This window comes from Ahaetulla prasina, chromosome 11 (genome assembly GCF_028640845.1).
Source record: "Ahaetulla prasina isolate Xishuangbanna chromosome 11, ASM2864084v1, whole genome shotgun sequence".
NCBI classification, from domain to species: Eukaryota; Metazoa; Chordata; class Lepidosauria; order Squamata; family Colubridae; genus Ahaetulla; species Ahaetulla prasina.
The window spans coordinates 7,334,281-7,349,847 of NC_080549.1; the positions used below are offsets into that span (position 1 = coordinate 7,334,281).

A 15,567-nucleotide genomic window follows, 5' to 3' on the forward strand; every position below is an offset into this window, starting at 1 on the left:
GTAGCTGGATGTCCAGGTGGTACAAATACAAATTGCTTTGTTTTTTTCTGTTTGGTTGGTTTTTTGTTTGTTTTTTTAAACAAGCCACTGAAGTTGCAGAGAACGATCCCTTAGGATGATAGCAGGGGAGGTTATATATTTGAGAGCACCGTGTGACAAGGCTTCACGCGAGTGTGCGCGAGAGGCAGGGAGAGAGAATCTAGCGGCAGATGCTTTGCTTTTGGGGAAGCTGAGCTGAAGGACTTGTTTTAAGATCTGACCTCATCTTTTCCTCCCCAGAATGGATTCATCCCACCACCTCTACAGCGAGTGAGATTCTTCAGAGGGGGCGGAAGACCTGCAAAGAAAGCACTGGAAAGGAGAGAAGCAAAGTCAAAACCTCAGCCAGGCATGCTCTTCTCTCTGAAGGGATGGAGACCAGAGGTTGAGGAACTCAGGAGACAAACAAGATCCTCTTTTTAAAATTGCACACTTTTTTCTTTGCTTGCTTGCTTGACTTCTGGACTGCCTTTCCTTTCCTTTTCTTTCCTTTCCTCCTATTTTTCTCCTTTTGCTTTCTTTTCTTTTCCTTTCCTTCTCTCTTCTCTTTCCTTCCTCACCTCTCTCCTTCCCTTCCCTTCCCTTCCCTTTCCTTTCCTTTCCTTTCCTTTCCTTTCCTTTCCTTTCCTTTCCTTTCCTTTCCTTTCTCCTCTCCTTTCTTTTCTTTTCCTTTCCCTTTCCTTTCCTTTCCTTTCCTTTCCTTTCCTTTCCTTTCTTCTCCCTTTCCTTTCCTTTCCTTTCCTTTCCTTTCCTTTCCTTTCCTTTCCTTTCCTTTCCTTTCCTTTCCTTTCCTTTCCTCTACTTCTCCCTTCTCTTTCCTTTCTCCTCCTTTCCTTTCCTTTCCTTTCCTTTCCTTTCCTTTCCTTTCCTTTCCTTTCTCCTCCTTTCCTTTCCTTTCCTTTCCTTTCCTTTCCTTTCCTTTCCTTTCCTTTCCTTTCCTTTCCTTTCTCCTCCTTTCCTTTCCTTTCCTTTCCTTTCCTTTCCTTTCCTTTCCTTTCCTTTCCTTTCCTTTCCTTTCCTGTCCTGTCCTGTCCTGTCCTTTCCTTTCCTTTCCTTTCCTTTCCTTTCCTTTCCTTTCCTTTCCTTTCCTTTCCTCTCCTCTCCTCTCCTCTCCTTCTCCCTTCTCTCCTTCCTCCCCTCTCTTCTTCCCTTCCCTTCCCTTCCCTTCCCTTCCCATTTCTCTACTTCTCGCTTCTCTTTCCTTTCCTTCCCCCCCCCCATCTGCCCGTTTAACCTTCAGCTTTGCCAAGATGTCAGTCTCTGGAAAAAAGGAATTTGATGTGAAGCAGATCTTGAGACTTCGCTGGAGATGGTTCAGTCATCCGTCTCAGAATGCCACCAGCCCCGGAGTCTGGTTGCAACAGGAAGGATATGAGCACCGAGGGACCGCAGTTCAAAACAGGCTGAAGAATCACTCCTGGGACAGGAGTCGGCTGAAAAAGAACAGCAGCCCTCTTCATCCCAATCTCTTGGCGCCAGGTCCCAGCCTGACCCCTTTACCCCACCAGCCGGCTTCTACCTGTCCCCAGCAGAACCTTCCCGCGTCTCTGCAGGTATCCGAGGAGACACCGAAAACAACAGATAGCCCAGATCTGGCTGAGAAAAGAGAGGGCCACGAAAGCAGCCAGGAGTTACAGATGATTACAGAAGAAAATACCGAGTTGGTCAAAAGGTAGGCACTTTTTGATTGCACAATCGAAACGCCTGCGGTTCCAACTCGTGTACCTAAGAATAACCAGCTTGGTGGGAATAGCAATAGCAATAGCACTTAGACTTATATACCGCTTTACAGAGCTTTACAGCCCTCTCTAAGCGGTTTACAGAGTCAGCTTATTGTCCCCAACAATCTGGCTCCTCATTTTACCAACCTTAGAAGGATGGAAGAAAGGCTGAGTCAACCTTGAGCCTGGTGAGATTTGAACTGCCAAAGTGCAGGCAGCCAGCAGGCAGCAGAATTAGCCTGCAATACTGCATTCTAACCACTGCGCCACCATGTCTTCAATCCCAACATTTTGGGATAAGACATGTACCCCAAATTAAGAGCAATATGTTGACCCAGGACAAAGTACAAACGGGAAGATCTCTGCCCCGCTACCTCCCAAAGTCTACACAAGGGTTATCCAACCTTGGCCACTTTAAGACCCATGGACTTCAACTCCCAGAATTTCAAGTCTTAAAGTTGTCAAGGTTAGATTACACTCCACAATTGGACTCCATAACCGCAATGAAGCGAGGGCTTGGAGGCAGGAGGGGGAAAGAGGATGAATTCATGGCTGGGTCACATATCCAACCTGAAGGGGTGGAATTAAATCCAAAGTATGGCTCTAGAAACGATAGAGTTTTTGACCCAGTTCCTTGCTCTTTAACTAAACTAAACTAAACTAAACTAAACTAAACTAAACTAAACTAAACTAAACTAAACTAAACTAAACTGAAGCAACGTAAACAAGGTGTTACAAAAAGTTTTTTTGTGTGCTGTGCAAAATTGGGTTGTGGTTTGTGCCTTAGAGAGATGACTCCCCCAAGGGGGGGAGGGAAATATTCCTGCTTCATCTGTTTCTATCTCTCGCTTCTTCTCTTAGCTTTTTCTTTTTTCTTTATTTTTTTATTTTTTGAAAAACAGTGCCTTGTCAGGGTAACATTTATATATAGTGCAAAACCAAAGAAAAATTAATAGTAAATCTTAACACACAAACGAATAACAATAATATAATACCAGTAATTATAATAGTATAAATTTCTTCTTACATCAGCTTATTTACATTTTTATCCCTTACTAGAGTTAATAGTTTTATACATCTTTACTTTCCATACTAACGATTATTAACATTCATACTGTTACTTTCTACCTCTTGTCTCTTTCCATTCGTAAAATTTATTCCATGTCTGATAATATAGAATAGAATAAAATAGAATTCTTTATTGGCCAAGTGTGATTGGACACACAAGGAATTTGTCTTGGTGCATACGCTCTCACTGTACATAAAAGAAAAAAATACATTTATCAAGAATCATAAGGTACAACACTTAATGATAGTTATAGAATAGAATAGAATAGAATAGAATAGAATAGAATAGAATAGAATAGAATAGAATAGAATTCTTTATTGGCCAAGTGTGATTGGACACACAAGGAATTTGTCTTGGTGCATACGCTCTCACTGTACATAAAAGAAAAAAATACATTTATCAAGAATCATAAGGTACAACACTTAATGATAGTTATAGAATAGAATAGAATAGAATAGAATAGAATAGAATAGAATAGAAAAGAATAGAATAGAATAGAATAGAATAGAATAGAATAGAATAGAATTCTTTATTGGCCAGGTATGATTGGACACACAAGGAATTTGTCTTGGTGCATACGCTCTCTGTGTACAACACTTAATGATAGTCATAGGGTACAAATAAGCAATCAGGAAACAATCAATCTCAATATAAATCGTAAGGATACAAGCAACAAAGTTGCAGTCATAAATGGAAGGAGATGGATGATGGGAACGATGAGAAGAGTAATAGTAGTGCAGATTTAGTAAATAGTCTGACAGTGTTGAGGGAATTATTTGTTTAGCAGAGTGATGGCCTTCGGGAAAAAACTGTCCTTGTGTCTAATTGTTCTGGTGTGCAGTGCTCTGTAGCGTCGTTTTGAGGGTAGGAGTTGAAACAGTTTATGTCCAGGATGTGAGGGGTCTGTAAATATATTCTGAGTCTTCTTTATCTTTCGTTTTTAAAGTTAGTCTATCCATTCCAGCACAATCCCAAATTTTCCTGATTATATCCTCGTCTGATGGGGTCTTCACGTTTTTCCAATATTTAGCATATATAATTCTTGCTGCCATCAATAAATGTAACACTAAATATATCGTTTTGCTTTATCATAACTTTCCGATAGTATACCTAAAAGACATATTTCTGGTTTAAATTCAATATTTTGCTCAGTTATCATTTCCAACCAGTTATATATTTTCTCCCAGTATTTTCTTGCTTTACTTTACTCTTAGCCTTTTCCATAACTCTGGCAGAGCGTTTGATCATTGGTCAATGAATCGGTTGCAAATGATCCTTTGCAGAGCTTTGAATGAAAGAAACATACTGGGATACTTGGCTCTATAGACCGCCAACTTGTTTTTACACCTACACCAAAACACACACACCACACACATATGCACCGTATTTGTACAGATGTGTGTACAGCTTCCTGCTTTTGATCTTGCTGCAGCTGTTCATTGACTCATTGATAAAATATAATTAACCTTGAACTGGGCTGGGATTACAGCTTTTACAAAGATTTACGTTCGAACTGTGTCTGTTTTCAGGGCAGTGCATTGTGAGGTGAAGCTAAGTGTATAGTGACCAGACGTCCCGCTTTTGGCGGGACAGTCCCGCTTTTTAATAATTTGTCCCGCGTCCCACGGCAATTCCAAAAAGTCCCGATTTTTTTTTTGTTTCACTCCCATTCTGAAAATGGGAGGCGGCAACGCAAGAGGAGGAGGCGGAGAAGGGGGCGCGAGAGGGAGGAGAGACGCCACTTGACTTCACCCGAGAGGAAGAGAAGAGCGGAGAGGAGAGCCGAGCCTGCCTGGAAGAGCCGAGAGGAGAACTGAGCCTGCCTGGAAGAGCCGAGAGGAGAACCGAGCCTGCCTGGAAGAGCGGAGAAGCAGCAGCCGCTCCTCCTCCTTCAGGCAGATGGCAAGACTCAGCACGCATGCGCAGCCCCCCCTTCCACCCCCCAGTCAATGGTGTCCTGCTTTGCCATCACTGAAATCTGGTCACTTTAGTTAAGTGTCTTAAGGATTCAGTAGGATATGAAATGTATGACTGGGCAAATTTAACAACTTTGCTGTTAATGAACCATAAATCCCATTTGGGATTCTAGTATGCACACAGTTATGTTTGTACTTCTTTCTTATCTACCTACCAAATCCTGTACTAAATTTGAAGGGTGAAAAATCTTGTCTTTTATAGGTATGATAAATGCGCAACCCCACTTTCTTTTTTAACGGACTGTAGTAGGGTAATTTTTTTCCTCACAAAACCAAACCTTGCAGCCTGGACAGATAAAAGAAAGTACTTCTTCCAGTTCTTTGGGCAAGCTGATGGAACTCCCTGCCACAAGCCCATAAGGTGGTCACTCACTTAGATGGCTTTAAAAGCACTCAAATTAATGACCAGCTGGTTTGTTGATAGTTCAACGCGTTGTCTAAATCCAGAAAAATGAGTTAGTTCGGTAAGGTGATTGCCTGATGTGAAGGCAGCCAGTGTCTTAAACATCAGCAAAATCTTTAATTCATAGGCAAAGCTGGGGAGATCTTAGACAGGGAGTTCTGCGGTATATCTGTGTGTCGAAATCTGCAAGATGGCAGGGTTGGTACATGATCCAAACCGAAACTCTTTTGCATATGCACGTACAAAAAAAGCCAAAGCTTGAGTCGTGATATGGTTCCTACCATCCTGCAGGTTTTGATAGTCTCTGTGGGCACCATTTGGTTTTGAATGATCATGAAAAAGGGCCATAGAGTTTTGAGTACATAACTGGTTGCTTTGTATGCAGGAGGCTGGCCTCTAGAGGTGTGTCACCTTGCAGTTGTTGTGGCCTGTCGGCCGCCGACCCCTCCAACAGCTGAATCGGAGGAGGAAGAGGCATGGGAGTCGGGTCAGCATCAAGGCAACCTGAGAGCTCTGAGGGGGAAGAGGGAATGGAGCTGTCAGAGAGAGAGGGAGGCAGAGGCGGAGCCTGGGCCATCCATCAGCACTCAAGTGGAGAGTCAACAGCCCCCAGGTCTGGAGGTGCGCTCTCACAGGGAGGGCCTCCTCAGGGTGCCGTCAGCCAAACAATGTCGGCTAGCAGCCCCCAGGGCGAGGGCCTTCTTGGTGGGGGCTCCTGCCCTGTGGAATGAGCTACCTTTGGCGCTACGCCAACTCTCTGACCTCTGGACCTTTAAGCGCGAGCTCAAGACTTTCTTATTTCATCGGGCAGGGTTGGCCTAATTGCAATTTTAATATGGGTGGTTTTTATAAGGGTTTATTTAATAATCTCATTTTTGAGTTTTAAATTTATTGGCCTATTTGAATTAGTTTTTTAAAATTGTTTTTAATGTATGCGATGTGTTTATTTTACCTTGGCTGTAAACCGCCCTGAGTCTTCGGAGAAGGGCGGTATAGAAATATGATAAATAAATAAATAAATAAATGAGAAGAGGAGGAACAGCTGGGTCCAGTGCCTGAGGCGCAGATGCGCAGAAGGCAGAGGAGAGGAGAGGAGTGGAAATCTATGGGCTGGTCCTTGGGAAGGAAGAGCCACTGCTGCTAGTGAAGCCCCACCCTAGCTCTGGGGATTAAAGGCAGGGGGTAGAGATGAATAGATGTGACAGACAACTACTCATCTCCCTGCCGGCCAGATTTGTTAGCCTGCGGTGAGAGAGAAATTTTTTGCTGGGGCTGCCGCTACCCCTACTAAAGGAATCTATGAGTTAACTTCAGAGGGTTTGTCATATTTGGGGAGCTGGGTCAGAACAGTAGTGCCGTACATAACTGTTCATTCTAGATGCTACTTTTAATGCCATTGTAGATGTCTTGTGGCAAGGAATTCCATCTCTTTGCTGAAGAAGAGTGTAATAAGCCTTGGTCGAAAGCCTTCCGAAGCTTCATGCAAGCAAAATTTCTGCTGGCTTTAGAAGATCAGCTCAGCCTGATGTCATCCATTTATCCAGAACATCCCGTAAAAGTTTTCTTTTGGTCTGAGTCATTTTTCAGGAATTCCCTTTCACTATTGGTTTTGCAAAAACTGGAGCGTTTCCAGGAGACATGGAAGAATCTGGGCACTGATCTGGCTTTTGAAGAAGAATTTGTTCAGTGAGATCTAAGGGACATCTAATTCAATGTTATCTTCCCACAATGGCCCATCAGAAACTTGTGGGATGTTGACCAGTGGTGGGTTTCCAATATACTTACCACCAGTTCGCTGTGGGCACAGAAGCTCACTTCACACGCACACCTTCCATGCATGTGCCCGGCCTTCCACGCATGAGCTTTGCTCTCTCACACACTTCCGTGCATGCGCCCAGGCTCAAAAATGTCCCTACGTAGAACAGCATAGAGCCACTCACCCACAATCTCTGCTACCAGTTCGCCCAAATCAGTACGAACCAGCTGAATATCACCTCTGATATTGACCATTGAAGTAAGAGTTGTCTCGTAGGTCAACTTTCCACTGTTTGTTCAGCTTCAATTTCTTCTCGGTTCAAAAGGATAATTAGGACATGAACTCCACTAATCGATTCATCTCAGGTATGTGGTGGCTCAGTGTCTAAAAGGCTGAGCTTGTCGACTGAAAGGTCGGCAGTTCAGCAGTTCGAATCCCTAGTGCCACGTAACGGGGTGAGCTCCCATTACTTGTCCCAGTTTCTGCCAACCTAGCAGTTCGAAAGCACGTAAAAAAAATGCAAGTAGAAAAATAGATACCACCTTTGGTGGGAAGGTAACAGCGTTCCGTGCGTCTTTGGTGTTGAGTCATGCTGGCCACATGACCACGGAGATGTCTTTGGACAGCGCTGGCTCTTCGGCTTTGAAACGGAGATGAGCACCGCCCCCTAGAGTTGGGAACGACTAGCACATATGTGCAAGGGGAACCTTTACCTTTAATTGATTCATCTACCAAAGGAAGTAGGATTTTCTCACCCCATCTCATCCTTCGGAAGGTTAGAAGTGTAGAGTTGTGCTGATAATGATGTGAATGAACTTTGAGAAGTTCTAATGTCAAATGGATCCAAAGATGTCCATGACCAGAGATATTCAGGCTCTGATCAGATACGTGGATGGTTGCTTCCTGCAGAGAAACCCATTTCAATTTCAGGTCACACCTGTACTTTCTATATACAGGTGACATTGAATCGGACCCACAAACTAATAGAAGCGTAAGCTTATTTCAGGCTCCCGTAATGAGTTCTAATCAGCATCCAAATAAGGTCAGGGTTGACTGTGCAGAAAATCATTAAAATCCTGAGTCTGCAGACTGGCGGTAGAAGACCGAGAAGGTTAGAGGCACACATACCTTACTTTCAGAAAATGATGTCCAAAGACCGTGACAGTTTTAGCTTCTGTTTTCTCCTCCCGGGATGATTAAATCAATAGTTTATTGTGCTTTCATCTATAACAAAAAGAGAGACCCGTGGAGAAAGTTTATTGAGGTTAGAACACTGATATGCTTTCTAAATAAAAAAAGATCTATTCCCCCCCACCCGCCATTTGGGATAGCAATTTACAAGGAATTGGCTTATTGTCAAAAAAAAAATAATACTTACAATTGGATCAGTGGTGGGTTTCAATTTTTTTTACTACCGGTTCTGTGGGTGTGGCTTGGAGGGCATGGCATGGCTTGGTGGGTGTGACTTGGTGGGCATGGCAGGGGAAGGTTACTGTAAAATCCCCATTTTCTCCCGATAAACTGGGACTTGGGAGACAGAGAATAGATGGAGGCGGGTCAGAGGTGAAATGTAAAATTTGTTACTACCAGTTCTGTGGGCGTGGCTTGGTGGGAGGGGTAATGTGACTGGGTGGGCATAGCCAACTTTTTTTTTACTTTTAAAAGCTTTTTTTTCCTACCTCTTCAGCCGAAGAGGTTGTAAAAAATGCTTTTAAAAGGCTCTGACGATCCCAGCTGAGTTGCCTGATCATCAGAGGCTTTTTTTTTCTTTTAAAAGCATTTTTTTGCCTTTAAAAGAAAAAAAAAGCCTCTGACAATCAGGCAACTCAGCTGGGATCGTCAGAGGAGCCTTTTAAAAGCATTTTTTTACAACCTCTTCCGCCGAAGAGGTTGTAGAAAAAATGCTTTAAAAGCCTCTGATGATCCCAGCTGAGCTGCGTGATCATCAGAGGCTCTTTTTTTTACTTTTAAAAGCATTTTTTTCAGCTGAAGAAAGTACAGAAAGTACAAAAGACTTAAGAAGGAGCAGCAGATGTATCGGAAGGGCCTAAGTTCGCATTGCAAACAGATGGTTAAATTGATTAATTAAGTAGTTAAAGTCTTTAATACGTTGATAGAGAGAAAGAGCTGACAAAGAGCTCTTGCCACAAAGAAGAGGAGGTCAACCTCTTCTCCAAAGCACCTGAAGGCAGGACAAGAAATAAGGGATGGAAACTAATCAAGGAGGAGAAGCATCCTAGAACTAAGGAGACGTTTCCTGACAGTGAGAACAACTAATCAGTGGAACCGCTTGCCTCCAGAAGTTGTGAATGCTCCAACACTGGAAGTTCTTAAGAGATTGGAAAGCCATTTGTCTGGAATGGTATAGGGTCTCCTGTTTGAGCAGGGGGGGTTGGACTAGAAGGCCTCCAAGGTCCCTTCCAACTCTGTTATTCTATTAGCTACATGGACATGCATATTTGGAGTGCACAGGTTGCTGGTGGTTTTCCTTTTGATGTATGATCATCCGTCAAACTCTTCCAAGCAAGAATAGAACATGGTCCAGCCAGGATCTCTCCTACTCCATGGGGAAAATTTTAGGGGCAAACAGAGTCCCCTTCCAATACTTTTAATGATTAAACAATGAACGTATAAGCATTGTACTTATAAGCATTGAAGGGGCCTCTGGTGGCTCAGACTGGTAAGACAGTCTGTTATTAACACAGCTGCTTGCAATTACTGCAGGTTCTAGTCCCACCAGGCCCAAGGTTGACTCAGCCTTCCATCCTTTATAAGGTAGGTAAAATGAGGACTCAGATTGCTGGGGGCAATAAGTTGACTTTGTATATAAATATACAAATAGGATGAAGACTATTGCTAACATAGTGTAAGCCGCCCTGAGTCTTCGGAGAAGGGCGGGATATAAATGCAAATAAAATAAAATAAATAAATAAATAAATAAATTGGACTCAATGGAAAGTTTTAGTTTGTTGTCTACCACAGTTTCTTTCAGGAACTCATTCCATACCTAGGTGGGCCTGTAGTTGATCTGCAGATTAGAAAGAACGTGTAGGGAAAAAAATGTTACAATGGGCAGTTTCCCCAGAAGGACTTTGCAGTGGAAATTTCGGAAGCCCTAGGCATGATCGGGGCACATACTTTGAGTACTTTGTTTCTGGTCTACCAACTATTTCAAGCTAGGCAACTTTTTCCAAGAGAAAAACATTTCTCTTAAGAACGTTTCTACTACATTCATGCATCCTTCCTCCCATACCTTGTTTTGCTTTCCTTCCGTGATTAGGATCTTGCTCGGGATCTGATTTGTAGAATTAATACTAGATTTCCATTGGACTTTCCATGTTACAATCAATGCATAGGGATCTATCTATCTATCTATCTATCTATCTATCTATCTATCTATCTATCTATCTATCTATCTATCTATCTATCTATCTATCCATTGTCTGTCTGTATGTCTGTCTGTTATCTGTCCATCCTTATCTGTCTGTCTGTCTGTCTGTCTGTCTGTCTGTCTGTCTGTCTACCTACCTATCGACCTACCTACCTTTTATGCCATCCTTCTCCCCCAAAATGTTACTCTGGGTGGTTTACAACTTATAAGACAAGTAAAAAATAGTTAAGATATCAAAATATGAAAAACTATGCACAGTAGAATATTGTTACAAATTTTCCTAAAACATCCTATTGTTAAAAATGGCCTTCTTTCCTTTCCCTCACGCACTAAGAATAATTTCAGAAACAATTTAAACTAGATTTGGACTCTTTCAGGTGTTTTCTGTTCTTTCCTTTTCTAAATGCGGTCACTCACATCCTCCTAAAGCCGGAGGTGCGCTCACTGACAGTGTAATTTCTGATTTTCCGTCACGTCAGTTTTTTGCTTCTGTTTCTGTTTCTTTCTGTCCACCCCGTCTCAATAACTAGCATCTTTCTTGCCTAGTTATTTTAGATTCACTGTTTCCATGGCCATCCATGCCGTTCACATTCTGTGAAGTTGGTTTCCTAGCCAACCTCAGACACTGTTTCTATTCAGAAAGTGGCAGGATCTGTCAATATTCTTCTGTTGCAGTTCTTCTTGCTAGAGTCATAAAAGCTTGTTCAAATAACAGAGACAGAAGACAACAGATAAAAGCCAATATATAGCACTTAGCAATAGCACTTAGACTTATATACCACTTCACAGTGCTTTACAGTTATAGCAATAGTCCTTAAACTTATATACTGCTTCACAGTGCTTTACAGCCCTCTCTAAGCAGTTTACAGAGTCAGCCAATTGCCCCCAACAATCTGGGTCCTCATTTTACCCACCTTGGAAGGATGGAAGACTGAGTCAACCTTGAGCTGGGATGGATGGATGGATGGATGGATGGATGGATGGATGGGGAAGGGAAGGGAAGGGAAGGGAGGGAAGGAAGGAAGGAAGGAAGGAAAGTAGCTTTGGACTTATACACTGCTTTACAGTGCTTTACAGCCCTCTCTAAGCAATTTACAGAGTCAGCCTCTTGCCCCCAACAATCTAGGTCCTCATTTTACCCACTTCAGAAGGATGGAAGGCTGAGTCAACCTTGAACCTGGTGAGATTCATTCTGCCAAATTGCAGTCAGCCGGCAGTCAGCAGAAGTAGCCTGCAGTACTGCATTCTAACCACTGCGTCACCTCATCCTTCTCATCCTTCTTCAGAGCTGAAGAAGCTTCTTGGAGGAGAAGCTAAACATCTTCAAAGAAAAACCAGAAAGTCCAGTTGCCTCTTGAAAAAGCAACTTTGGGACAACCATGACCTGAATGAGTGAAAACCTTCCATCTAGCATGATTATCACTTTTCCCAGCCTGTATGGTTTCTGCTTAGAAGAACTTCAACGTGTCTTTCTTGGTTTTTGGAGCCTGACAGATTTCCTCACAATATTCATTTAAAATTCATCAACTTCGTTAACTTCCGGACCTCCGAACCTTTCGCCGCGAGCTTAAAATTCATCTATTCATCTGCGCAGGACTGGACTAGATTTTAGATTTTAAATTTAAACTGGTTTGAATGGGTTTTATTATGTATATTGTTATTTTAATTATTCGGCTATTTGGAATAAGTTTTTTAATTGATGTTTTATTGTGTATTTATATGTATTTTTTATCTGCCTGTAAACCGCCCTGAGTCCCTAGGGAGATAGGGCGGTATAAAAATACAAAAAATAAATAAATAAAATAAATAAATAAATAAATAAAATTCAGTTCTGGATGTTCTCTTGCTGAAAAATGGAAGAGAAAGAAACAGGGCATAGACCGATTTTATCTCAAACTAGATTCTGGAGAGTTTTAAGGGCAGTTGCTCTCAAAATGCCTTGGGATACTGTCTGAAGTAACTCATAAAATGACAAGAGTTGGAAGGGACCTTGGAGGTTATCTAGTCCAAGACAAGCAGGAGACCCTATACCATTTTAGACAAAGAGTTGTCCAGTCTCTTCTTCAAAACCTCCAGTGATGTGGCACCCACAACTTCCAGAGATAAGCCGTTCCATTGATGAATTGTTCTCAGGATCAGGAAATTCTTCCTTAGTTCTAGGTTGCTTCTCTCCTTGATTAGTTTCCATCTGTTGTTTCTTGTCGTGCCTTATTTGTGCTTTGAAAAATCTTTGTTGTGGCCCCTCAAATATTGGAACACTGCTGTCATGTCTACCCTAGTCCTTCTTTTCTCTAGATTAAGGTAAAGGTTCCCCTTGCATATATGTGCTAGTCATTCCCAACTCTAGGGGGCGGTGCTCATCTCCGTTTCTAAGCCGAAGAGCCAGCGCAATCCGGAGACGTCTCCATGGTCATGTGGCCGGCATGGTCCCTATTTTTCTACTTGCATTATTTACGTGCTTTCGAACTGCTAGGTTGGCAGAAGCTGGGAAAAGTAATGGGAACTCACTCCGTTACACAGCACTAGGGATTCGAACCGCTGAACTGCCGACCTTTCAATCGACAAGCTCAGTGTTTTAGCCACTGAGCCACTGCATCTCTAGATTAGGCATACCCAATTCCTTCATATGTTTTAGCCTCCGTCATCTTCTTTGCTCTTCCCTGCACTCTTTCCAGAGTCTCAATATCTTCCTTTCTCCTCTGCTTAGTCTGATGTATCTCCTTCTGCTTGTCTTAAACAAGGAAGGGCCAATGTGGAAACAATACGTGTTTATTTTAACCGTTTTCCTGTGTTTAGGATGGAAAAAGAAACAGAACAGAACAGAAGGGCCTTTTCCCCCCTTTGCCATTTATAGTCAGCAAACCCGTTCAACTTTGTGAACATTTGGGTAACGCTTGAGAAAACACCTTTTCTTTGGAAAGATTCTGCAGACCATCAATGAAAAGACAACCCAGTGCATGCAGGAAGAGTAAGGGTATCAAAGTGGTGTTTGGACCAGACTGGATTTCAATCATCAGGCAACTGTACCTTCATTTTTAGAAAGACATAAAACAGTTTATGGAAATGCAGTCCAAGAGCACAAGCAATAATGGACAATTACAGGCTATTTGGTGGTTGAACCATGCATTTCTAAACCCCTTATGGGAGACTGGAACATGCTATTGGTAAGCATGTCCTGAGATTTAGAAGGTTGTCCTTGCTTCTTGTTGTCAGCTGAGTAGCAGAATATCAGAGTTGGAAGCGACCTTGGAGGTCTTCTAGTCTAATCCCCTGCTCAAGCAGGAAACCCTAAATCATTCTGGACCAATGGCTATACAGTCTCTTCTTAAAAACCTCCAGTGTTGGAGCATTCACAACTTCTGGAGGCAGATTGTTCCACTGGTTAATTGTTCTGTCAGGAAATTTCTTCTTAGTTCTAAGTTTGTTCTCTCCTTGATTAGTTTCCACCCATTGCTTCTTGTCCTGCCCTCAGGTGCTTTGGAGAATAGCTTGACTCCCTCTTCTTTGTGGCAGCCTGAGATATTGGAACACTGCTATCATGTCTTCCCTAGTCCTTCTTTTCATTAAACTAGACACACCCACTTACTGTAACCATTCTTCGTGTGTTTTATCCTCCAGTCCCCTAAACATCTTTGTTATTCTTCTCTGCACTTTTTCTAGAGTCTCAACATATTTCCATGTTTATACTCCTGTGATGGCGAACCTTTGGCGCGCGTGCCCAAAGTGGCACCCGAAGCCATATCGGCCGGCACGCGCAGCCTTTCCTGTTTGTCTTCCGGGTTTCTGGCGCGCATGCGTGTGTGGCAATCAGCTGTCCTTCGTGCGCACGGCAGTGCCGAAAACCAGTGTGAAGTTTGGCTTTTCCAGAGCGCGATCCCTCTGCGTGCGCGGCAGTGCTAAAAACTTGCTTGCGCATGTGCGTTGGACAGCTGATCGCCGGGCACGCGTGCGTGCTAGAAACCGGAAATTCGGCTTTTCTGGAGCACGGCGCTGATGAGCGTGCACATGTGTCTGCAACGCCATCACCTGGTAATGCCTGGTTCTGAGCAATATTGACTTTTAGATTTGCTCCTATTTTTAAATGCAGAATCTATAATTTAGTTTGTTTTCTTTATAGGCTCTGTCACCTTCCCAATAATTTCTGATGCAAATAAGAATACATTCACTGTTTAAACAGCCTTGAGATTTCAACAAGAAGGAAAAAAAAAAAAACAGGCTTCATGTGAACTACCCTGAAGTTTCATAGGAAATGGAGCTGTCACTTGGTTTAATAAACGGTAGACTGTTATCTTTCTTGGCACCTTAAAGTAAACTCCGAAAGTCAGGCAGTTCAAGGTTATAAATCTGTAGGGGCCGTAAATTTGTCAAAGAAATTTCATTTTCAATTCCGGTTTTCCAAGCCTGATTCAAATAATGTCAGGTTTGATGGAATTGCAACCATGATTGAAAGAAAAGAGAAGTTGCAATACAGTCTGAACAAGATATCCAGGTTTTCAAACTGAATGCTGTGGTTTAAAGCAAGATCCGAACTCCGTCTATGTGAATGTTATTCTATGGTTATACAGAGAATTAGGCTCTGCTTGAGTATAATTAAAGCTAATCAACTACTGAATTTCAGAGCCAGACTACTTAAGGCAGTAATCAAGTCCTGAATTAATCAACCTATGACAAGCATTTTTCCATGTAAACATAGGATCCATAAATGAAGGTAGCTACAGCAGGGGTGAAATACTCCCGGTTTGGACTAGATCAGCCAATCCGGTAGCAATGGCGGCTGGTGGTTCGGAGAGCCAGGAGCAAAAATCCCTGCCTCCTCCCCCCCGCCCATGCCCATCCAATCGCCTGGTTGCCTGCTTGCTACTTAAATGCTTTGAAAAGTAAAAAAATGGCTCTGACGATTGCGCAGCTCAGCTGTGATCGTCAGAGCCCCCCTTTTTTTTACTTTTAAAAGCATTTTTTTACAACCTATTCACCCAATAGATATCGGGGAAGGAAGGAAGGAAGGAAGGAAGGAAGGAAGGAAGGAAGGAAGGAAGGAAGGAAGGAAGGAAGGAAGGAAGGAAGGATTCTAGAAGAGAAAGGGAGGGAGAAGAGTGAAAAGAGAAAGGGAAGGGAAGGATGTGTTGATAATGCAATAAAATGGAAGGTTGAAAAAATAAAAATTAATACTGGTGGATAATTGTATTTTGATTCTCTTTACACATCTGTGTCT

The 15,567-nt window shown here is 42.6% G+C and overlaps 1 protein-coding gene across 3 annotated transcripts in view; it reads left to right on the top strand.

Annotated features, from left to right (window-relative positions):
* The first annotated feature begins 842 nt into the window (after positions 1–842).
* KLHL4 (kelch like family member 4) overlaps positions 843–15,567 on the top strand; it is a 41,984-nt gene continuing 27,259 nt past the window's right edge. The window contains exon 1 of one of the 3 annotated variants that reach the window (XM_058154576.1): positions 843–1,711. In XM_058154576.1, coding sequence (XP_058010559.1) covers positions 1,290–1,711 — 422 coding nt within the window. In that variant the 5' untranslated portion in view covers positions 843–1,289. The remainder of the gene's footprint in view (positions 1,712–15,567) is intronic. The other 2 variants (XM_058154575.1, XM_058154574.1) reach the window with 2 other exon arrangements.